General features: G+C 47.2%; 1 protein-coding gene across 1 annotated transcript in view; it reads left to right on the top strand.

Annotated features, from left to right (window-relative positions):
• The window catches only part of LOC128298896 (neurexin-3), an 87,763-nt gene that overhangs the window by 41,733 nt on the left and 22,827 nt on the right, over window positions 1-23,203 (top strand). The window contains exons 8-16 of the mRNA XM_053034704.1: window positions 3,646-3,795; window positions 10,060-10,220; window positions 10,501-10,527; window positions 14,288-14,446; window positions 14,527-14,679; window positions 19,327-19,434; window positions 19,509-19,893; window positions 19,973-20,349; window positions 20,417-20,537. Of these exons, the coding sequence (XP_052890664.1) occupies window positions 3,646-3,795; window positions 10,060-10,220; window positions 10,501-10,527; window positions 14,288-14,446; window positions 14,527-14,679; window positions 19,327-19,434; window positions 19,509-19,893; window positions 19,973-20,349; window positions 20,417-20,537 (1,641 nt within the window). The remainder of the gene's footprint in view (window positions 1-3,645; window positions 3,796-10,059; window positions 10,221-10,500; window positions 10,528-14,287; window positions 14,447-14,526; window positions 14,680-19,326; window positions 19,435-19,508; window positions 19,894-19,972; window positions 20,350-20,416; window positions 20,538-23,203) is intronic.

The following is a 23,203-nucleotide window of genomic DNA, read 5'->3' as shown; positions in this document are numbered from 1 at the left end:
GGTTCTCCGGTACTGTCGTTTCGAACTGTCGCTGACTAGCTAACTAGCCGGCCGTTACGGGTACGATGGGCACCGTGCCAGGCGAGAATGAAGGCGCGTGCCATTTTATTGCTAAAGATAGCAACCACTCGACTCGGTTTTGGCGAAAGTGCGAAGCGATGATGGACTAAAAATAAATGCAATAGTCTCACGCTTCCATTGGGTTGCTACCAAAAAACGGTGGACTTCACGGGTGTGATGTAACCGGGAATGGTTCTAGCAGAACGAAACGGCAATTAAAATCTTTCGAAAAAGGAATAAAAACAGGAAGGGCCAAACTTCAAAGGCTGGGTATGGAACGGTTTCAAGCAAAGGCTGGCACAAGTGGCATTCTATTGTTAGCGATAATAATTAAATTAGAGCAATGCATAAACAATGCGTTTATGTAGCGAGAAATGAAAGTATATTAAAATTGTAATCGCATATTTGCTTTCGCTATGCGGATATTTATTATTAATTTACGAAATATGAATAAATAAAATAAAATTATGGAGACGCCTAGTCTTTGGTAACATAACTCTAGTATTTTTATTAATTTGATCTTAATATTTTTATTTTTAGTAATTTTTATTAATTTGATCATAATTCATTTCAAGATTTTTGTTGCAATATTGCAAATATTTTTCGTTATAAAGCAATAAAAAAGTTAATAGTTTAATAGTTTAGTACAAATCGACTACTCCATGGAGGCGCCTAGTCTTTGGTAACTTATTTTTATTTCAACTTTTTTTTTAAAGCAAAGATAAACAAAAATACAAACCCATTTCATTCGGTCCGTTGCAATGTTTCTACATATCCTTTGAAGCGACATATTGATTGATTTATTCAACGAATGTATGTGATTTTAATTCACACCCATGTGCCACACCGCTCACATACGGTAAGGCCATCACCGTACACGGACTCTATGTTGGCACTCGATTGTGTAGCGTCACACCGAAAATAATGTCGCGCTGTGGTGCAACGGTTCCGTGTTATTGTCATCGTGTGCCATCCATTAGGCAAAGAAACGCCCGACACCGCACCCACAACGGCCGGGTTTCCGATGGCCGGGGGGTTTACGAAATTTTAGCACTCAAACATCAAACCACTCCAAATAACCTACCGAACGTTGGTCCACTTGCCCGCTCGCCCCCTTTACCCCACGAAACATTTTCATTGTCCTCTTATACTCGGTATCGGTGTGCACCGCAAATGCACTACAGCGAATGATGGTCCCCGAGCACCATCCGGAAAGCATCCGATAATGATAAAAAAAAGACCAATACGCTTCAAACCGATCGTGTGAACGAACACGGATTCCACAAGCACTCTCGCAGTGTCACGGAGAGGGCGACAGTGGCGAATTTGGTCGTAAATTTATGAACGCAACCTACGAAAGCGTTTGCCACGTGGTAAAATGCAGCTCAGCGCGGCTGTGTACATCAATTTGGAAAATGTGCAGCTGCAGCTGGTGCAATGCAGTTGGCAAATACTAAACGAACGCACGTGTGTGTGTGTGTGTGAAGCGTAAGCTGATTCGCCTCGGACGCTCGGAACCGTCACGATCAATAGCACAGAAATGGACGTGAGGAAGATGTCCATTACAGTTTGTGCGTAAAGCAAATGTGATGAATCTATTAGTGCCATTGATCGTCTGTACAGTTCAGGGACATTGTTGTAAATCGTTTGTGGATAGAGAACATAACTTCTGCAATAACACTTGTTAGCTAAAACATCAACATAAAACCGTAATAGTGGAAATACACACTGTACTGGAGTTTTAAGCAACAAATCAGTACCCACCGCCCGATATTGGAACAATTCCAGCTGTAGAATGTCAAATAATAAACATTGTTTTGGGGTAGAGCTTAAATTAAGTTTCAAGCTCGTAAAGGTCGCGCAGGTTTACCAAACCGCAAGCTATTTATCTGACATTCTCCTCTCCGTGGACCCTCCGGTGCACGGTCGGATTTCAATTCGGTGCGAAAAATACGTGGAACAACAATATCGACTTTCGTCAAATAAACAACGTGAAGCACTGCCGATGGCACCCACTCCGGTCATGCGAACAGCAGTCAGGTGCTGGAGTGCGCTTGGGGGGGGCAACGAGAAAAAAAGAAACGACCGCTTGCACTTGGCCCCATCTCGATCGAATCGAGAATCTAGTTAGGATGTTAGGAGAAAGAAACAAAACGTGCCGCTGCGAGCATCCTATGAACTCAAGCAAATAAGATTAATTGTCGTTCGGTTTGCTAGCAGTTCTGCTGCAAGTCGTGCTGCGCTGGGTTAGTTCCCTGACATCTTCCAACCCCTTTTCGTCCGATCGTGCAAACAACCCCCAGCGGGGTTGTACCGCGACCAATTTTTCCCGCTCCTCCTGCAACGGTCTGCTGCAGGCGCTGTCGGGAGCATTTCCGGACCGCATCGATCTAGCTCACATGATAAATAATCGTAAAAGGATAATAAAAATAATAAAATTTGGCACCCAGCCAACCGTCGACACAATTCCCCCCAACGGGCTTTGCTGGGGTGAAACCCCCCGAAGCGAGTTGTCTCAGCTGCACCGAGCGTTTGGCACACCGTTTGGCCCCGGCTCCGGGACTGGGTAAAGCCTGGGTAGTCCCGAGATAAAACCGCGTCATCCCATGTGCTGGTTCGAGCAGAGCACCCTTCTCTAAAGCAAGGGTGAATAAAATGGGTTGAAATATAAACTGGAGCATCATTAAAAATTTTAAGAACCCCCGGAACAGACCTAGGAAGATCTGCTTCCGGCCAAAACGGAGCCTCACTATGTTTGCCCGGGTGAAATTTCGCTTATCTCGGCGTTTCTCGGTGCACACGGATTCCTTGATTTTAATTACGATCGCATAAACGGCCACTTGAAACAGCCGGGTGGCTGTTGCTGGGCTGGTGGGCAAAGCTGGCATCCTGTAGGGGGGCACTCTTGGGCCCATTTTCACTATTCCCCAACCAAAGCCGCACAATCTTTTGGGCGAAATGCTAATAACTAACCCAGCAAGAAAACGGACGCCTTGTGGTTGTGACGCCCGTTAAGCTATTGATCGAAGAGAGCCGAGCTTTCGACCAGCTTCCATTTTGGTGTTGACATTGGGCGGACAAAAAGCTCCCATGTTGGGTTTCCTGCTCTCAGCTTTGGGTTCCCTTAATGGGGAATGGAAATTGATGACAAATAAATTAAGCGTAAGGGGATAGATTATAGAATCGGCGAGATCGTTGACACCTTTTTTGGGGAGAGGGTTTCGCACTCCAAACCGAAGAAACCCGATGCAGTCACTATAATTCACGCCGGGCAAACAACTCCAACGGCCATAATGATGTCATTGCGAGATGTATCGCCCGAAAATAAAGTTAATTTTTCCAAACCACAAAACCGACTGCTCCATGCAGATGGTTGTGGCAGCCACCGGGAGGCGAAATAAATAAACCCACCACGGCACCGGCAACACTACCGAAAGCGCTGATAACAATACGCGTCACCATTAGAGCACTACCTGGACAGCTTAAGATATAGTTTCAGCAACAATGCAGTCAACGCCACTAACGATTTTTTTCTCTCTCTCTGTGTTTTATTTCTTCCTGCCTTTTCCTTCCCCCACCACACAGACAAAGCACCGTCGGAGGCGACGTTCCGTGGAACCGAGTTTCTCTCGTACGATTTGGGACAGACGGGCGGTGAACCGATCGTTAGCGCCCAGGATGCCATCACGCTATACTTTCGTACTCGCCAACCGAACGGACTGCTGTTCTACACCGGTAAGTGCCCATCGTAAGAGTTGCAGTGCAGTGGGAAATGTCGCTTCCTGGCATTTCTCGCAATTCGCCCACGTGGAATGTCGGCGATGGACGATATGATAAAGTGCGGCCGTTGTGTTTCTTTATCGCTTGTACGGTAACAATCAAGCCAGAAGGCAGCAGTAGCAGGGATTAAACGATAATTTAATTTTCCAACTAGCCACCCCCCTCCCACGTCCCGTCCCAGACAAAGACCTGATCTGTGTCGCTTGTTTTTGGGGCGATTTTGCCTTTGCGATCGCGATCATCATAACTCGCGAACGTGCGAATGTCTGACCGGTGACGTTTTGTGACACAATAAAAACGCACCAACGTACCACCAATCCACTTGGTCAGCAATGGCAGCGTACCTTTTTGTATTTTTTTTTTGCGCTTCACAAGAAATCGTAAAATAAAGAATGCTCATTCAGCTTTCGAAGCGCATCGCAATCATCCCCTAAAACCTCTTGGCCCCCACCCCGCCAGAGCGCGCGCCATGATATGGTCCGGCCAGGGGGTTTGTTTCTGTGCTTGTGCGAGGTAAGGTTAAATCGATGGTTTTGACCTGTGAACGAACAAAGAAAACCCAGGTAAAGCTGGCACTCGGAGTGACAAAGTGTGCTGAAAGATATAAAAATCCTTACGATGGTCCTAGCCATACGTACGCAACAAACAAAAAAAGAAATGATCCTGCTGGGGTTTGTTGTTTGTCTTGTTGCGGGTGTGGATGTATACCCATAAAAATATTACCTAATGTGTTTGGTATACACAGAGAGAGAGAGAGAGAAACGCACCCCATTTGAGCGAGTGACAGGTTCAGGTCCTTACAGGGATATCACCCCAATATCCCCCCGGGGTATGGTTCGGTGGAAACGGGCACATTTGGTCACATTTCAACGCGTCCCCTTATTCGTGTTCGTTTTATGATTGTCGCCTTTTGCGTAACGCCATTCAACAGCATACAAAGCGGGGGGGTTGTAAGCGTTGTTGCCGAATATTGGAATGTTTGCTTGCAAACTACTGCCTTCTGTCGTCGCCTCATTTGCCAGACAGACACCGGGACTGAACGAAGTCAACCGCCCGAAGACAACAAACCTTGTCACCTTTCGGTATCATTGCCTTTCGGTGTTACCTTTTACCGTGTCTGGGTGTGCGTGTGTTTCATCTCCCGGAGTGAGCTCTGTATACCTTTTTTATTAAAGGGCCAAGAGCAAAGATAAACGTAGCAAGCCATGATGCCACCCAGATCCGCCACGGCCCCAGTGCCCCGACCTAACCAAAGCTACTGTAAATTGTGAGTTGTGAGATTGAGCTACCCCCGGAGGCAATCCCGTTTACTACAGAATTCCGAATACCACCTGACCACTCGGTTGCGATCCCGCTTTTAGCTTCCTTTTTTCTTTTTGCTCACCCTGCACCCCCATCCCCAGCGGTGGGAGTGAGAAGCGATAAACGGCAAGCATCTTTTATGGGTGGATGTAATCTAATTAAGATAATTGCTGCTTTGGCCTTCCGTTGGATGGTTCCCTCGCGTACGTACCGGCTAACGCAGCCAGCTAAAACGATAAGGACCCTCCCGGACTTGGCCGAAGTGTTCGTCGAATGGTGCATTTCTGGTCACTCCTGGTGGAGGGTGTATGGTTCAGTTCGCTTTAAAGACTGATGCAGTAAACCGTAAAACAAACCCGACCACGGGTGGACTCACGGACACTTGGTACAATTTAAATTCCTCTTCTTTAATTGCCAACTTTATGTGCTCTTCACTTACGCAATCGTTAAAGTTGTATAGTTTCTTCCCAGTTTTTTATCAATTTTTGTTGTACCTAAATAAATATCAACCTTATCGAGCTTGTGATGCCCAAACGTAATATGTGCTGTAAGCCCAAAAGAAAGGGACGGCAAATAAACCACACTCAACCGAACCAATCGATCCGGAAATGGATTACCTGCACGTGGGAGCCCCCGTTTTTTTTGTATTTGTTGCCGAGAAAATCAATTTTCCTCATTAAATTTTCATTAACGTACGTCGGAGCGTTCGTTCGACCCAATCGGTTTGGGATAGTTCGTTGGGAGCCCGTTGCGAGTTCCGAGTTTCCTCATTTGCGCATCGGCATACGGGAAAACTGGACCATCATCCCGGTGGTTCCCGGAACACCAACCCAGTGTGTGCTATCGCTGTTTGTGGAACATTTCAACGAATTTCTCGATTATGGCACACAGAATCGCTCGATTTGTTCGATTTTGTGCGAAACGGCGTGGACTCCGAGATGGATACGAGTGGTGCGTAGACGAGTTGGCTCACCTGCCCATTTCACATCCCGAGCGGGCAAAGCGAGGAGACGAAAGAAAAAAAACGAAAACGGAGGAAATATTTATATCGAATCAAATTAAAATTGATTTGATTTGTTTGCCAACGACCAACGGGTGTCTGAGGAAGGTGGTCTCAGTGGTTGTAGTGTGTCGGAATGTCCCCCGTTCCACCCACCCGAAACGACCGGGGAAATCCCATTTTTCATTGGACGTGAAAAGCCGGATTCGAGAAAGGATCCGAATGTTGGAGCGGTGGCTAAAAATAGACACCTGAAAATGGATGGTTACGTGAAAAATAGATTATCCGTTGGTCCTTTAAATCAATGGTCGCGGGACGAACTAGCGAAGGGAAGCGAGCGAGCGAGCGAGCGAGGGACCTGTTGTTGTGGTTGGTGGGTAAAACGATCAACAGCATGTGTGAAGCGGATGTGGTGTCTCTCTTCGGCTGGAAAAGCGATTTCATTGTGCACAATGAACAGAAATTGCATTCCGCTCGCTACCGCACACGTTGGCCCTGGACCCGGGCAATATTAATTGTGGAATGTATTTTTGATGAGCAGCAAAACTAGGAAAACTTAATGAGTTACGCTAGCGAATAAACTATTTAAATGAGGAGAAGGCTCGGCTTAAGAGGTAATCAATAATGAAGTGAAACTGTGTTTAGAATAACGCTAAAGTTTAGTGGAAAATCTGCTCTACTTATAATAAAACTCAGAGTGAGAACGTTGCTTTCGTTTACCTCATCCAACTCGTTCTTTAAACGCAATTAATTGCTTCCTAATGCGATGCACCGTTACAGTTGAATTCTTTTAGCAACGAAACTCAACCGAACTCTGCTCGCTGCCAACAAATGATTAATTAGATTAGTTGAAGCGTGAATTTGTGTTTAACGCTGATCAAACTCACTAAGTAGTGGCCACCAACGGCTGAGTAGTCCCTGGCGAGACAGAAGCAACACATTCCCATTTGGTCCCACGTTGGTTCCATCGTCAGCATCAGCCTTCATCGATTATCGAATGACAGAGAGTTGGGTCTATGGAAAAAGCACCATTAATCCGGCCAGACTTTGTCCAGAAATTAACTGATGTACCGTAGTGAGAAGCAACCGTGAGAAGCACCGCTGTCGAGATACTGCTGGTCGGTGTATCGAAGCAGGCGTTGGATGGGTGGGAAATATTGAAGGAATGGTTGATTGATGGACTCTCGACGCATCAACCTTCAGTTGCCAACAGAGGTCATTATTCATCATTTATCCACAATAGCCTTCGTAGATGCCGTCGATGCCTCAAGGCTCCAGCATGGAGCAGCATTTACGATGTACTTACAGCAACGGGCTGAAAGTGCCTCGTAGACCAATGTGATACCATCATCATTTTCCTAAGCTTTGTTAATTGAAGAGAAAGTGTGAAAAATCTACACCTTTTTTTGGGTGAGTTTTCATCACAAAAGGTTCATTGCTGAGTGAACCCAAAGCAACCGTGGATTATGTTGCGGAGTACAAAGTATAAAGATGTTGCAAGTCGCTTCGGATATTGCTAAACAATCAAAAACGGCGCATCAAACGTTTAACCTGTTTTATGATTGTCACTTGGACGGTGGTACGCGGTTCAGTGGCATAATTGGCGTTTTATGAAGGCAGGGAGCAACCGGAGGCGCACTCGAGCCAAACAAACGACCAATCAATGACCCCTAACGAAGCGGGCGGGCACGATTTGCTAAAGCTGGGGCATATTCTCCTATCAATCATAAACATTCATTTTTGTTCCATTTCGCCCGTTCGTGCCATCGACATTCTCAGACCCCGGGTGGCCACCATTGTTCGGTTAGGTCATTACGATGCACTGCCAATCCCTGACCTCGTGTAATGAACGGTTGCTACCGTCCCGTGCCGAACTCGACCGGACCCTTCGGGAAGAACCAAGCGAAGCGTCTCGCTGGCACATGAAATCCAATCGATCAAAAAGAGCTTTTAAATTGGCCTCGTAGACTCGGTGCCAACGTCGTGCCAATTTGCCTCTAGCACGCATCATGTCGGTAAGGCACGCTCGAACTTCTTCGCCCGACGCCTCCGATCGTTGTCAGTGCTTATTGGCAGCAATGGTGATCGTGATAAGGCGACCGTGTGGGTTGGGTGGGTGGATGGGAATGGTACAAGCAATTTAATGCCATTTTATGGAAAAAACGAGTTAAAAGGTCTGCTGCCGGGGACAGCGAGGGCCCCATGGCTGACTGAATTTATGTGCCAACGCCGAGAGCCAAAAGCCAAGTTAAAAGCCCCGGCTAAGTCAATCGATCAGCCCCAGTTTTGTGTCACTTTTGCGAAATAAAATCACCGCTAGCATCACTTTTTATGATGCCGCCACACAATAATGCACACAGCAGCGGTGACGTTGCAACGAGCTGCACTCTCGGCAGGTGACAGCTTCATCTCCAGGATCTGTGTGGAGCTAACGCTCATTACCGCACTCAACCGCGCGCGCTGTGATAAATAAAACCGACTTCAACGTTAATTACCGTTCCCCTTTTGTTCCACACAACATACGCCCGAATGGCGCACGTACACTTGAGCAAAAGATTGGTGGTAAATATTCTCATTAGTACCACGGTGATGTGTACCAACCTTCACAGGAAACGAGCGTGGAAACGATGAGAAAATTAAGCCTGAAATAAGAAACTCCCGTATGTGATTGGGAGAAGGTGGAAGATAAATTATGTGTACTATTTCCGTGAAACTCGTCGTCTAGATGTTGGAAAACAGCAATCTTCTTTGTAACCACAACACAATTCCTTAATTTTTGTATTAAAATCTACAATTGTTAATCCTTTTCCGAACTCGCTTGAAATTTTCGAAGGGAAAATATTGAATTATTTAATTGCTAGTGGAATGATCTTGAAGCTTTCATTTCATGATTTTTTAAACAATGAACATTATGAATAATCACCTTAGATGTCCGAGTTATCCGTAAAATCGATACACGATTGCATCGAGCCGGAAAAATGTCACAGCACACGAAATCGTTACACGGAAAATGCATTCCTTCAAAAAGCTGCAATCATTGTTGCCGGGACCCGAACCCGGACCCCGGTCCACCGCTAACTTTGCTGGCGATATCGTTGGGTACCCACCGGGACCTGCTCCACACCCGCTTCAAACGCCATCGACGCGTACAAACAATATGATTATTATGCATGCCATTTCAGTGGAAAAGCGCTTTACAGCGAAAATTTTCACCATTAAACTGTTCAAAGGTGTGTGTGTGTTTGGTGGTTTGGGGGTGGGGAAATGTTACGGTCGTTAGACGCTTTCGGCCTTGCATGATTTGGCACTACGACGCAGCAGTGTATAAAAAACCATTTTGCATCTATAATCACTTTCGGGCGCGCGAGAGAGAGAAAAAAACGGCCAGGTTGGGAAAAAAGAATTGTGGAAATGGTAGAACGCAAATTATGTCGAGAGCTTGGACCGGGTTGGAAAGGAGCATATAATGGCGGTGGTGCTGCACACCGAAAGCACCATTTCTTTGCACCACAAACGAACGAGCGGAAGAAGGAAGCTGACCATGTGGTGTGCGCTAAAAACGAACGCGGAGTGTTGGTAAAAATTTAATAAGGCAAAATGGACGCTGCCCGGCATTGGGACGCTGGGCCTTTTTTTGTTGTTGCTGCATGTTTGATCACCTTTTCATGGGGGGGGAGGCGTATGTTTGAAAACCCATTGTGTGAGAGAAAAAAAACCTAAACGATATACTGCAAAGTGTATTAAAGAATTATTATATGAGTATTTTAAAAATGCGTTAGGATTCTTCCTTATGTTTAACTAATAAAGCCGTTAAAACAAAATCCACACAGAACTGATCGCCAACCTTCACCTATTCGTGACATTCACGCATATATTTTTATCACTCTATCTCTTTTCCATCCACGCATGGATAAAAGGTCACGGAACTGATTATCTGAATTTGGCCCTTCGCGATGGTGGTGTATCGCTGACGATGGGTCTCTCGAACGGGAAGCAAGAAATGCACATCAAACCGTCCCGCGTACGCTTCGACGACCATCAATGGCACAAAGTTACGGTTCATCGGCGTATCCAGGAGGTAAGTTCCACGGTTGCCCTGCTGCCGGCCGTTGCGAATGGAGTAAGTAAATCTACCCGTCGTAACCTTTGTACCAAACGGCAAACTTCCAGCGAAAAACGGTTACCGGTGGGCTTCGGCGGTACCTGTGGCCGAGATTGTGTTTCACTTTCCTTTTAAAGAAAATCTTCTAACTGTCCCTATTACTGGGAATTGTGTGCGTGTGTGTGTTTTTTTTTCTTTCTTTCTTTTATCTTCATGGACTCCGCTGACCGATGGCCACCACCGTCACCGCGTGTAGATCTCATCGATAACGAGCTTCTGTCGGGTAAGTGTAATTGACCCGGGTCGAGGGGAAATCGTCATCCCAGCAGCAGAGTGCCTTGTGCTGGAGCCGTTTTCCCCCTGCGCCCTTGAGGCCCAGCTAATTCAGTATCAATTTCAAATCTATTCCAATCCCATTTACTACCTTCCCTGCGTTGGAGGAGCTGCGTTTCGCTTACGCGACCATTTCGATTCGTTCGATTCAATGATGTTGATCTGATTTAGGTTATATGTGCAGAGATACGTATACGTTGTGCCATTTTTGTCGGTCTGGAATTGCCAGGTCGGTTTTCGGAGGGTAGAAGAAAACCCAAACCCAATCGATCGATCCGGAATGCCTCATTCTCTTGTTTCTCGATTTCGGTTCTGCTGAACTGTATCTTTACCTTTGTTTGATTTTGTCTTGAAAGTTTTATTAACCAGGAATGAGGTTTAACAATATACCCGGTAATCATTAAAATATTCTCCAATTTTAAACTTCCTATGAAGTTCCTAGAATTGTATTAAATAAGCTCAATGAAGATGCTTGAATTTACAGACTGAAGAAGATAAATACAAAAGGTCGCTCATTATTTTTTCAAGGAAGCAAAAGAAAAAGAGCATAATAGGGAAATAGGATCTGAAAACCCGAGGATCTTGAAATGGGATCTGAGAAATGAGAATGGGAAATAAGAATCATGAGTTCATTGTTTGAGAAGATAACAAAATAATCTCAGACACATGATAAATGGATATGGAAATCGAATTCGAAAACAAAAATAAATAAATAAACAATGAAAATAATTTTACCTTAAGATGAATAATAACTAAATTACAAAAGTAATCACAAGAAAACAAATTGATGTATAAAACATGCAATTAGAATATATTCAAACATGAGAAGATCGCAAATTGGGCAACGGTTTTTGAAGGACACACTGCAAGTGCTTTCGTCTATGCAAATTGATATACATTTTCACACAATATATATCATAAAATGGAACAAAACTCAACTGCACCCCTAAAATAGTTTCACTTAGTGCCGAAAGGTTCATTGACTTTAAAGATCTTGCCTGTTATTGGCCTCCGATTTTCAGCAGTACACAGCCATTCATCGGTACCCTTTTACCGGGAAGCTGTAAAAAAGCATTTTTCCACAAAACTAGCATCAGAAAAAAAGCGGGCGATGGGGAAGAAACATTAACATTAAAACATCTCCAACATTGTAGCATACTTTGGTCAGCCAGTTCATCTCCCTGCCGATGGGGAAGAATGTTAAACAAAAGAATCACAACACAACGCCCTTCGACGCTATCGGAAGGTTGAGCTCTTGAACCTTTCGGAACAATAGAGGGCCCATCCACCCGGGCACACACACTTTGCGACCCACAAGTAGATGGGTGAGAATGAACACTCAGTGCCGTACCCGGTGCCGTGGTCGGTGGCACACCGTGTCTGTCCTGCCTCTGACATCAGCAGGAAATGAATTAGAAGCCGGCAAGTACTAAGCATGAGTTTGGAATTTCAGCGTCGGCAGTACCTTTTTGTTGTTTTAGACATTTCCTTGCGCGGAACGGGAACAGCTTTACATCTTCCAAGAAGTGGGAGAATGAACGTTTTCTTTGATATTTTCCCCCCACCCCCCACCCCGCCCCGACTACTGCGATGATGTAAAGATTTTTTGATACATTCGTTTTTGTGTGTGTGTGTTGGTTTCCGTTGTACTTCTTTTCAATCTCGGCTAGACACTCCACAATCTAGCCACTTCATAGTGCGAAGTGAGAATTGTGAGGTGCGAGAGGGCACGCCTTGGGCGACGGCTCTTATGCTTGCACGCGCCGCCCAATAATGGGCGAATTCTTTTCCGGTTTGCGTTGGATAAGACGGATAAGTCCCTGCTGGCGTTCTGTCCTCCGCAACCGCAGCACCCAACCACAGGTATGGTAACAAAGGGCACATCACAACTGTATCTTTTGTACTTGTGAGAGCCACACTCTCGCACACACAAAAAAAAAACATTCTGTGGAAACTTTCCATCCCAAGAACTTGCCAGCGGTTGCCACTTCCCTCATGGTTGCCTTTGAAATCGGATGCCTGGGAAATTGTTGAGCAAGTCCTTTTTCTGAAGGCGAAAACAAAACTCCTCTCCGTTTCTTCATCTCACACATCAGAGGAGGCGGTGGAAATGTTTCTCCGTATGCAACCACTTACCTAATTTCTCGGATAATGATCGTTAAGATGATGATGCTGTGTTCTGTGTGGGCGCTGGCATGACATGTGATATAAGCCTGTGCAGTGGAAGCAATGTATTTTTACCCATTTTTGTGCCCGGAAATTGTGCACGGTACTTTGTGCCGTGTATTGTTGTCTTGCGATCACCTTTCGAAAGCCCTTCCGGGGGCCTAAACCGACCAACCGACGGGCTAATCATCATCGTCGACGGCGGTGAACAAAAGGCACAAAAGGCAGAGCTCTCGATGAAAATTAATGAGAACAACCGGGTTTTTTTGTTGCTTATTTCCCGTGCCTTCTCGTGCGGGATGGCACAAAAGCAGCACGTCGGTTGGCGGTTGCATTAATCGAATAATCGGACGCTTAAGAACGGTGTCTTGGTGAGCGAGAGCAGCAAAAGCCCCCGAATGATGGTGTGCAATGTTGCGCAAAAGGAAATTAATGGGCGAGCGAACACTATTGCACAATGCTGCCGCTTAAAATGCAAATGTTTGAAGTAAATATTTGCCAAACTTTGCATAAAAACCCCCCGTTTTGTGTAGAGACGCCCCAATTGGTAAAAGGTGCTCGATGCTGCTACCTTTACGCTTTAGATTCAACAGTTGTGGAAGTGGGTATTTGTTTAGCTGCTCGCAAAAAAACACACACACAACTGCCCCGAAACCGAGCCCCAAAAGTTGGAAGTGGGAAGTTTTTAAGGTAATAAAATTATACCAAACATTTGTTACGGGACGCCAACTTCCACGTCACGTTTCGCTACGGTATGATCCATCGAAACGGGACCAGGGAATATGGAAATTGGGTGCGCGGAGAATGAACTCCTCTCCAAGCCCCCAAAAACAAATCAGCCTACAAAAGTTATTGTAGTGCTGTGGTGTTCCTTTTCGGATAGTTATACCTTCCCAGTTACATTGCCAGAAAAACCCCTTGTTTTAAAAGGATTCCTGCAGCGGGGCGAACTTTATTTGTTCAACCGGAAATGGAAAGCGAACACCAGCACAAAGCGCTATCGCTTCTAGGAATAGATAAGCACACACAACCAAAAAAAGGTCATCTTCACCCGTCATCACCTACCGGTAAAGTTTCTTTAGCCGAAGCAAAAAGGATATTATTATCAGTAGGCGGAAACGGCGGAACCTTACCTACCAAAAACTTACCAAACTTCAAATAAGCTCGACGGAAGGCTAAATTCAACCGAAATAAGCTTAAAACTTGCTGGCCGTTGTTTGGCACCGGTCGGCACTGTAGACATCGTCACGGAACCGCTGGAATAAGCGAATTGAATTGTGCACTCCAGCTGCACAGCGTCTAAGCAGGAAAAATATTCTCCAAAATACATATCCGACAGCGTAGCGCGAGTGGCGCTGTTGTTAAAATTGACCAAAAAAGAGACGAAAAAGTTTCGGAAGGTTTCGATAGAAACGATAATTCATCCGAAGATTATAGCCCTAATCCCCTTAACGGGAAGGGGACGGCACTCGGCCACCAAATCTAACCATCTGTCTTCCGTCGTTTCTTCCCGCTCCTCACATGCGCCTGCTTAATCTGTCCAGCTGGTCGCCGTGGTGGACGATGTGTACACGGACCATTCGCACATCGCCGGCAAGTTCACCATGCTCTCCTCGTCCCGGGTGTACGTGGGCGGTGCAGTAAATCCCCGGGCACTTCTGGGCGCCCGTGTGCACAACAATTTCGTCGGATGCCTGCGTAAGGTGAGTAGCGCACCGTCACAAACCGTGGCCGTCGGATAGTAATCGTTTGTTTTGTTATTTCTTTTCCCGCTTGCTCGCAGGTCGAATTCTCTGCCGATACACTGCGCCTCAATCTGATCGACCTGGCGCGCACCGGATCGAAGCTGATACAGGTGGCTGGACGGGTTGATTATACGTGCCCATCCGGGGATCCGCAGGATCCGGTTACCTTCACCACACGCGAATCATACCTCGTAAGTCACACTTTAATCAAACAGAAAGAGAAAGAGAATGTGAAGGAAACGAATTGTTTTTTTCAAAAACAAAACGACACAAAACCCGCCACACTTTAAGCCACCTCGGGGCCAGAAGATAAAGTGCCAACAAAGTCATGTTTCTTGCTGCATCCGGTTGATTAACTTTGAACGATTCTTGCTCTGTTTCTTGCGCTTCGATATCGTTGTACTTCCGGTTTCACTTTAACAACTACGCCATCTTGTTTTATTTCACGCTTTGTGGGTGTGTGTGTGTGGGAAGGAATCGTTCCGAGACCGCATTGCAATGTGTACCTTTCACCCCTCCGGGGCCTAGGGGATGGAAAGCTAAAGCCGGGGCTAACTTTACCCCCTTTTTCATCCCCCCGGGGCCAGTCTGCGGAGTGGGAACTTTAGCTTTAGCGCGTTTCGGGACGGGGTAACATTTCGCACGTTAACTATCCTCAACACGGATCCCCGGTTCCGGGCAGGGGAAGTCCCGCTCAGTGCCCCCGTGTTTTTATGTAGATTTTATGCGGAAAAAGCAGCTAGAAAATTTCCCGCACAAGTTGCTCTTTCGATTTTTCGAAGGAAAGAAATAGCGAAAAGCCATGTGCGGTTTTAAAGTTTCGGCACGTTGAGCGCATTAATTTCAATCGGTTCATCTTTAAGTTTCGTTTGCTGGTAGTTTGCTGATAAAAAGCGAGTTAAAGAACACGCTAGCTGCGGTGCGGCAAACGAACATTTCATCTCAGCCACACGATCAACAGTTTTGTGTTCCCATTTACAACGGGGGGCGCGACCGTTTGCGGTTGTGCGCTGCAGTGAGAGGGAGTCAAGTGGATGGTGCGCTGCATGATTTGTGGAAGTGTCAATCTCAAGCACCGAATTGTTTTATTCTTTCGAAACTTTAGACCGGGGCGAGTGCACTCCACTTTATTTAAACTCTTCGCATCATCAACTACACTTCTCAGAAAAGCCAAGAATTTCTTGCAACTGTGGCCGTTTAAAAGCTTCCCAACCGAAACTTTCACATTAGTTTGTCCTTATCGTATCGGCTCAAGAATAGAATGGCACAGGATAACAACACATATCGTACAGCAAAACTTCCCTGGACAGTAAATCGTTGGCCGTGACCGTTGATATTGTTGACCAAGCACCGGAAGTACTTTGTTCGCCTGCTGGTGCTGATACAAATCTGCCGGGATCGAAAGCTAACGAACGCTCAAGGAAGAGGGAAAAAAGCCTTTCATACGTAAAGCTGAGAATGAAAGGGAATCCACCATGTGTGAGGACATGGCGTGTCCTCCCCGAGTGTGCCTGTTTTTGGGGGAGGTTCTTTTATTAAATCCCTAACAAGACTACGAGGATGCCGCAAGGAGCGCTTGAAGCGATATTGATTCCTAGCAGTACAGCACGACTGGAGGTTATAGACAAGGAACCTGGAGCAATGCTGGGTGCTCTACAAAACGAATGCCGGAATTTGGATTTCAACCAATGTGGTGGAGAGTGGATGCCACCAGGGGGATGTCCCAAACATGTCACATATTGCAAAAAGCAAACAATTTCTAAAACAATCAGCCTTAGAATAAGTTATTTTAATTAATCTATATCTTACTGTTATCTCCTTCTTGCATAAAATATTGTGACGCTGCATAACAGGCACAAGATTAAAGACACCTGCCACAAAGCTAAATATTCTTCAAAGACATTGCGAACCTCAACGGCAAACAGTTTACGAGGGTAAAGCTCGCTGCAAACGGAAGCAATCTCGTTTGATGAACGGCACGATACGTAGGAACAGTAGGACAGTGGGTTTAATAATACTAAACTCTCCCCGGGTTTTCGCAACATGACCACCAGGCACAGAAACCCACCCGCAGACCACAAATCCGATCTTGAAAGTATGAAATGACTGCCTGCACCACGGGGACAACTGTATTCGTACTGTACTGTCCGACACTAACGTCAAATAAACTCTTTTTGCTTCTCTTTAGAAGAGAGAGAGAGAAAGTGAGAGAGAGAGGGTGCAAGAATCCTATTAAAAGCACCAACTTCTACGCGGAAAAGGACGACAGCGGTTTCCAGCGGTTCCAACGGTGCTGTCAAACCCGGAATTGCACCGCGCGACAAAGCTGCAGAAGAACCCGTGTGCTAATATTTGCCGACTGAAACCACACTCGGGAGATCAAAAGCAAACCACAACTTTAAGCATTGCGCATTCCTCCTCTTTATGAAGGACGGGGGGTGTTTTCTACCCCCCAAAAAGATGAAGACGATTGTTCCCCCGGTCCCGGTGTTTGATCGACGACTGACGCGGACGGAAAAGTTTGCTGCCAACTAATTTCCGGTTCCACGTTCGTCACAGTTTATTGAGCAGAAGCCGGTCCAGGGTTCGGGGCTTCGGAACGCAAAATTCGAAGACGACATTCCGAAGGAATCCCGACCATTGATTTTGTGTATTGTGCGGTCGTTTGTCTTTTTGGTTGCGTTTTGATTACATCGGCGGGAAAGCTTCCCTCCGCTCGGACCATTGTGCGCACAATGGTCACTCCATTTGGTTTGGCTTCAGTTTTACCAATTTTCCCATCACTTTTCGGTCGATGGTGACTGCGATGGTCATGTATTATGTCGTGCGGAACACTCGAATCAGATCTCCGTTTTGCGGAACGTTGTCATCCTCCGTCAACACGGCACGGGGATGGCTTCGGGCCTCCCTCTTTGGATTCCGCTTCCCAAAAAAACAAAAACAAAAAGAAAGGCCTACGCCAACGACGTAAGACGGAAAACACGAGTGACACAGAACATGACCACGACAGAAAAAGGGAGACCGGTTCCATAATTCATGCTAATTGCTGGTTGTACATTTTAATAAATAAATAAATTATCCTTCTCTCCTCCTCCACTTTTGCTTCGCGCAAAATGGGGCCTTTTGCGAGTGTTTGTACGTGTGTGTGTGTGCGTTTGCACGAGCCGACCATGCGACAACCGCAACCGGAACCGGCACAAACCGGGTACTTTCATCCTCGGCCATGCGCGGTCGACCACGGGACGGAAGTAACCTCCGTGCTGCCAGGCCAGGCTTTCGAGGCTTTCACAGGCTGCAATCGGTGTGTGTGTGTGTGTGTGGGCCTTAGGCAGGGCTTTACCGGATGACACCAGTTTTACTTCACTGCGGCTGATTTCCGGTCGGTGTGTGTCGCCCGCATGCAACTCTGTGCTGGGCTGCGTACTGCAACTGCAAAACCCGTCCGAGATGTAAAACCGCTAATGTGCAAACTATGTAAAGAAGTGTAAATGAACCTTACCTTATTTTTTGTTCGAGAGAGAAAATGGAGAGTTATTTATTTTTATATAAACTGGAACGGGTTTGTGTTATTTTTCCGGCCATTCCAAACATCTATTAGAAATAACCTTGCCATAGGAGCCATAGGTGGAGGGTGGAGCTTTTCCGCCCCTTTTTTCGCGTGCGTAACGCGTGGGGGGGGTATTCGTGGGGCCGGTTGGTGTAACTTTTATTAAAAATGAATAATTAACCGGTCGTGAAAAGCGAACGTCTACCGCAGCTTGCCGGTGCTTGCCGGAGCTTAGCAGAAAACCTCGAACCTCGCAACCAAACCGGAGGGACTTTTAACAATGGGACTCCGCTTCCGAAAAACAAAAAACGGTATCAGACGGCCCCGTCGTTCCCCACGATCAAACAAACCCCCAGGGCCAGGCCGGAAAGGAAAGGAAATTCCTAGCGCGAGGAAGGGAGGGAGGAGAGAAAGTTTTCCCGAGGGAATTTGAATTTCAAATACGCGCAACTTTCGTGGTTCCCGATTTGACCACCGGGACCTTCGCAACCGTCGATGAAAGGACATTGTAGTCGTTATATTACTTTCATTGAGCTTATTTCCTTCCACCACTCTCCGGCCATTCATTTCATCTTCTTAATATCCATTAAATCGGTTACAATCGGTGGTTGTGTTTTGTTTATCTTTTCTTCCGCCGCCCCAAAAAACAGAAACAATGTCCTCCTGCGGGAGTTGGGGTGTGCCGACGAACCGGCAAAACAATTGGGCGCAAAAGTTTCCCGCGTGTTTCCTGGCTCTCCCTGGTGGCTCTTCATTTTGGCACGGGGGGGGGGGGGGGGGGGGGGGAGAGGGGGCCGGATCACTGCCCCGCCCGGTGCGAGACGAATGGATGGGTTCATTTAATCTGCACCCGAAATGTCCCGAAGGGAAGCGTTCGAAAACCCAACCGTCCGAAGAAGGACGTGCGAGTGTGTGGGTGTGTGTGTGGGTGAAGAGGGGGGTGGGAGAGTAGTGGAATGCGGGACAGTTGTTATTAATTACGGTACTCAGCACGCGCGCGTACACTACCCCACCACGGCCCCACGCGGGCTGTTCGTGTCCTTCTTCGTCCAGGGGAAGATACACTTCATTATATTTAAATTTAATTACTCCGGCGCTATTCCAGGCAATTGTCTGGTCCCCCCAACAGCCCCCGAGGTCTGGCAGTGATCTTTGCGGTTTTCGGCATCGGACTACGTATCACGGCTTACGCTTTGCAGCCGTGTTATTTAGCGCACTAATCCCGGTGTCGGCGAGCAAATCTAATTTGTATCTCAACCTTATCTTCTCAATTCGGTTCCATCCATCGCAGCTACTTCCACCGTGGGACGCATCGAAGCAGGGCATACTGTCGTTTAAATTTCGCACAAACGAGCCAAATGGATTAATCATCCTCAACACAATGACCCGCGCACCGAAGGTAGGTTGGCCGTGCAGAGAGAAGGAGTGAGAGTGTGTGTGTATCTGTCTCTCTCTCTCTCTCTTCCCTGACAGAGTAACTTCTTCGCGGTGGAGTTGCTGAACGGGCACATCTACATCCACATGGATCTTGGGTCCGGTGCGGTCAAGGTGCGTGCATCGAGGCGTCGAGTTGATGATGGCGTTTGGCACGAGCTGTCGCTGCGCCGGAACGGGCGCGACGGAAAGGTTGGTGTCGATGGGCAGTGGAACGAGTTCCGGACGCCGGGTGAAGCGTCCCAGATGCAGCTGGACAGCCCCATGTACATCGGCGGCATTGGGCCACCGTACGCCGAGATCTACATTCCACCGGCCATTTGGACGGCGACGCTACGCCAGGGATTCGTCGGCTGTTTGCGAGACCTGACGCTGTCGGGCAAACCGGTAGACATTGCCCACATCGCGCGGCAACAGGACTCAGGTGTGTATGAGCGGGAACCACCGTGTGAACAGTGTTGGCACGATGTGTGAGAGCCAATCCTTACTTTGTCCTACTTCAGGTGCCATCAAGCCGTCGTGCCATGTGATAGCGAACCAGTGCGGCGGACAGGTATCACCCTGCCAGAACGGGGGCCAGTGTACCGAGGGCTGGAACCGACCGCTCTGCGACTGCTCCGCGACTCTCTTCACCGGACCGACCTGTGGCCGTGAGTCGGCCACGCTTGCCTTCAACGGATCGCAGCACATGGCGGTATGGATCGGCGGCACACAGGGCAGCCGGACGCAGACGGAAGAGCTGGTCATACGCTTCAAGACATCGCGCCCGGCCGGACTGCTGCTGGTCACCAGCGCCGAAACTAGCTCCTCCGATCGGCTCGAAATCGGGCTGGTTGCTGGCCGCGTACGGGCCAACGTGCGGCTTGGCGATCGCGAAAAGGTGCTCCTGCAGTGCAATGCAATGCTTCCTCGATTCGCTAAAACTTCTCGCTCTTCCATTTCCGCAGAACTTACTCGCCGGTCTGACCGTCCTAAACGACAACAACTGGCACACGGTGAGATTTTCTCGCCGTGCGTCGAACCTCCGGCTGCAAGTTGACGGGACACAGCCCGTCAGGGGTATGTTATGTATGTATCAACAGCACCATTACTTTTTTGCCCTTATTACGTGTCGTGACGTGTCGTTTCTCTTTCTTGAATTGAGACGAATCGAAAACTGTGTGCCAAAGTTCAAATTGACCTTTGTTTTTGCGATATTCGAACCGCGAAACAGTGCTGGGGGAAAAAAAAAGAAAACTTCGCGCAAAAAGCCTTTTCTTAACGAGAGAAGCAACAAAAGCGTAACCGAAAGCGGTGCCCCGAATCCGGCCGGCAACAAACAGGCGGCGTAATCTAGAACCGTTACCGACCGTACGCATATTACCGACGATTATATTCCGATATGCCATCCAAACAAAAAACAACCAACCATTTCCCTTTCAATCCCGGGTTCCTTCTGTCCGGGTACCTTCATTCTCACGCTCTCCCCCTTCACCGTTACACTACGAGCCTCTAGACTCCTCAAACCCTCGAACGCTACCCTCGCGTGATGGGGAGGCTTCGGCTTGCGCAAACGAAATCTGACACCTTTATTTGCATGACACAAACAGCCCAGCCTGGTGGTATCAAACCTCGACGAACCCATTTACTTCCTCCACCCGAATTCGGGCCGTAACCACCGGTGGTTACCGACAGATATCATGGACATTCCTCTTACATCTAATCAACATCGTTCTGCGCGCCATTGATCTATTATTGCATTCTTCCCTCTCCTCCATTTGGTTTTCTCCTCCACGGAATTTCACGGAATGGTGCCACCGTATTAGTTTGTCTGTATTTTTGTCCCATTCCCATTTCTGTTTCCTTTTCATCGCTTCTCATCTGATTTGCTGTATTTGCGCCGGTAGTCGTGCGAAAGGCGTGGGATGAAATATTGAAGTCACGCATCAAAGGACGTGACCGTTGTATGATTTGGTACAATACAATTTATCAAACTTGCGCCATACGAACAGTGGTAATGAAATTCTGTAACAAATTTCTCACCCAATCGGACCAATTAAAAGGTTGCCAGCCAGACTTCATAACCAGACGGTGTTAGCATACACACACACACACTAACGCTGGCGCTGGATGAACCGGATGGGGGGAAAGAAAATAATCAAACATAATCTTATAAAGCGAAATTAGTGAGAAAATTGCTTTTTGATGGTTTTATTTTTCCGCTCCCCCCCCCCCAAAAAAAAAAGTACCAACGGCGGCCACAAAGAAGAAGGTTTTTCCTTTCTTTCCTTACAAGGCGTTCCCCGTGTTTTTTGGGCTTTAAAAATCGGACCACCACCATTACCGACGCCTTGCCAGCCATTTTGCCGTGACCTTCGTCGTGGGGTGGAAGCAACACTGTAAAATCCCCTCCGGCAACTTCCTTGTTTTCTTCACCCGGAATCGTGGGCGCATCATTAAAATGTGCTTAAGGGGTAGCCATCAGTCCTAGGTGGCCTCGACCAACTCACCACCCCCTGCCCACAAGAGTGCCTTTAAGCGACCGTTACACGGAGCTCATGAAAAAAAGGGATTAATCCTCAGCACAATATGCTAACGCCGCTTCGTTCGCCCATGGTGGTTTTGGCAACTTTGTTGGTGTGTGATGGCCTTTGTGCCTAAGAATGGATGCCGGGCTGCTTTGCCGGGTTTCGATCTCCCACGAGAAAGGGGATATGTTTAACAGCGGAAACAACACAAAACACAAAAAAAAAGATTGAGTATCGATTTCTCTCCTGCGCCGAGAATGCAATGAAGCTTGGGAATTTTCTTAATCAAAACATCAACATCCCGTGTCCGGAGGGGGGCGGGCCTTGAAGAGCCTTTTTGGCATCAATTCAACGCACATGGAATTTGTTGCTCAAACATAAAGCAACCCAAGATACCTTGGGCCTTGCTACCATTGGCCGACACGGTCGTACCTGCGGTGGTGACCTGTTTTCTGTTTCTCATTTCCCACGCAAAGATAAACCGGGCAGCGGTGGCATCAACCGATTTAGTAGCGACCGTGTTCGAAAATACCGAGCATAGCACATAACTTACATAATACCTGGTGCGCTCCAATCCTTTATGCGCTGACCGAGACCAGCTTCTATTGCTGGCACGGGCACTGGATAGAGCTAGCTTTGAGCTCGGTTCGTCTAGAATCGAGCAGGTTCGCCCAGACGTTTGTGAGATTCTGGGCGACGTTAAAATTAATTAAATCGTTTGACCTGTTGTGGGCCCGGGTGGGCATTTGGGTGATTTTATTGAAGCGATAAAAATAGTTCCCATGCTACACCTGGTGCTGTCGTGCGGCAAAATATTCGCAATTCGCACACAGATTTACAGAGGGAAAGAGCTGATGGAACCAATTGTACAAGATATTTAAAATCTCGTTTGTTTTGCTAATTTTGTAACCTCAAATCAACGAGCCTAGAACAGCCTAGCAGAACCAAACCACAGCCACAAAACAGCTCATTTAACTTATTGATAATAGTTCGGAGAATGGGAGAAATTACATCTTAGCTTTTGTGGATATGGCTGTACGGTTCTCGATGGAGACGCGCCTCTGTGCCGCTCCGGAGTACATCAGTCAGCTCTCGAAGGATGGGTCGGGATGGGTTTAATGTGCTAACCATCGATGGCAATTGTCACTAATTAAACCATGTCGGTGGTTTGCATCCATCGCCAATCGAACCACGACAGATTCAATTAAATGTAGCTCGTTTGCCGGG

The sequence above is a fragment of the Anopheles moucheti genome, chromosome 2 (assembly GCF_943734755.1).
Source record: "Anopheles moucheti chromosome 2, idAnoMoucSN_F20_07, whole genome shotgun sequence".
NCBI classification, from domain to species: domain Eukaryota; kingdom Metazoa; phylum Arthropoda; class Insecta; order Diptera; family Culicidae; genus Anopheles; species Anopheles moucheti.
Note: the sequence above shows the minus strand (reverse complement) of the source record. Positions and strands in the feature narration are given on the sequence as shown.